Below are 1629 nucleotides of genomic sequence, written 5' to 3'. Positions count from 1 at the left end.
ATTAGCAATCATTAGCTCCACTGCTAGCGCATTAGCAAACACCAGCTCTGTGTGTCCAGAACTCGAACCGGATCATCTGCTCGGCCGTGTTCGGCTTCGATGAGAAGCTGGCGGTGCGTCCCAACCTGCGCTTCACCCAGAACAACCTGGTGATCAGCAGTGTGGACATCCAGTCCGTGGAGCCGGTGGACCAGAGGACAAGAGACGCCCTGCAGAAGAGCGTCCAGCTGGCCATCGAGATCACCACCAACTCCCAGGAGGCGGCGGCCCGGTCCGACACGCACCACGTCATCAGAACCCGCCGCGACGGGTCGGCCCCACTCATCGGGTTCCGTTTGTCCCTGCAGACACGAGGCGGAGCGCCTGGAGCAGGAGGCCAGGGGCAAGCTGGAGAGGCAGAAGATCACCGACCAGGCCGAGGCCGAGCGGGCCCGCAAGGAGCTGCTGGAGCTGGAGGCGCTGAGGTGGGTCAGCAACCGGGTTCGGTCCGAATGGCTGAGGTTCTGCTCTGACCGGCTCCCTGCTGTGTTTCAGCGCCTCGGTGGAGAGCACCGGAGCGGCCAAAGCCGAGGCCCAGTCCCAGGCCGAGGCGGCGCGGATCCGGGGTGAGGCCGCCGTCAACGAGGCCAAACTGAAAGCCGAAGCCCAGCGCATCGAGGCGGTACGCCCACACTTTGGTTCTGGTCGCTGTCGCACTTCCTGTTTGTCGCCATGACACTTCCTGTCGTACCATTTCCTGTTTCACTTCAACCCACTTTCTGTTTGTGATCCTCTGATAGTAAAGGCTGAAAATGTCTTCCTGCATGTTCTGGTCGTTGGAACGGCTCCAGGACTAAATGTCTCTGTGTCTCTTCCCGCCCTGCTGCTGCTCAGGAGGCGGAGCTCCAGCGGTTGTCCAAGGCGCGGGAACAGGAACTGGGCTACAAGAAGGAGCTGGACCGTCTGGAGGTGGAGAAGCAGGAGCGTCTGGCTCAGCTGGACAGTCAGCGCTTCAGGCAGATGATGGAGAGTCTGGGCAGCGACACGCTGAAGGAGATCGCCCGGGCCGGGCCAGAACTGCAGGTATGGTTCTGAGGCTGCAGGCGGCTCCGGAAGCGATCCGGTCATGGTCCGGTTCTGACCCCAGGCTCTGTGTTCCTCTGCAGGTGAAGATGCTGCAGTCTCTGGGTCTGAAGTCCACTCTGATCACGGACGGCTCGTCGCCCATCAACCTGTTCACCACCGCTAACGGCCTGCTGGGGGCGCTGCCCGGACCGGGCCCAGCCCAGTGAGCACAGGTACCGTCCTGGAGATGTTCTGGACCAGACCGGGCCCAGGTTGGGTCAGAGGTTCCTGCTCTGAGCACCAGAACCGGTTCTGATGAATGAAGCGGTAAACTCTTCCTGGTTCTGTTTTCCAGGTGTCATGATTGGACCAACCGTTAGTGGGCCTGCTGGTTCTGGTTCTGCTGCATCAGAACCAGAACCAGCCGGGTTCTGATGATGTTCTGCCTTACAGCCAGCTGTCTCCTCTGAAGGAATAAAAAACTGACATGTTTCAACTGGACTGGTTCTGTCTATTACTGGGTTCTGACGCAGAACCGGGCTAGCTTCAACAGCTAGCTCTGGGCTAACTAAATGTTTAGCCCAG

General features: G+C 60.0%; 1 protein-coding gene across 3 annotated transcripts in view; it reads left to right on the top strand.

The window, feature by feature from the left end:
- Positions 1–1545, top strand: part of mvp (major vault protein) — a 10455-nt gene extending 8910 nt beyond the window's left edge. Inside the window, exons 12-17 of one of the 3 annotated variants that reach the window (XM_017306152.1) lie at positions 60–271; positions 348–464; positions 535–661; positions 874–1062; positions 1146–1277; positions 1400–1545. In XM_017306152.1, the coding sequence (XP_017161641.1) occupies positions 60–271; positions 348–464; positions 535–661; positions 874–1062; positions 1146–1271 (771 nt within the window). In that variant the 3' untranslated portion in view covers positions 1272–1277; positions 1400–1545. Of the gene's footprint in view, positions 1–59; positions 272–347; positions 465–534; positions 662–873; positions 1063–1145 lie in introns of all 3 variants that reach the window. The other 2 variants (XM_017306151.1, XM_008417169.2) reach the window with 2 other exon arrangements.
- The last annotated feature ends 84 nt before the right edge of the window (positions 1546–1629 follow it).

This window comes from Poecilia reticulata, linkage group LG8 (assembly GCF_000633615.1).
Source record: "Poecilia reticulata strain Guanapo linkage group LG8, Guppy_female_1.0+MT, whole genome shotgun sequence".
NCBI classification, from domain to species: domain Eukaryota; kingdom Metazoa; phylum Chordata; class Actinopteri; order Cyprinodontiformes; family Poeciliidae; genus Poecilia; species Poecilia reticulata.
Note: the sequence above shows the minus strand (reverse complement) of the source record. Positions and strands in the feature narration are given on the sequence as shown.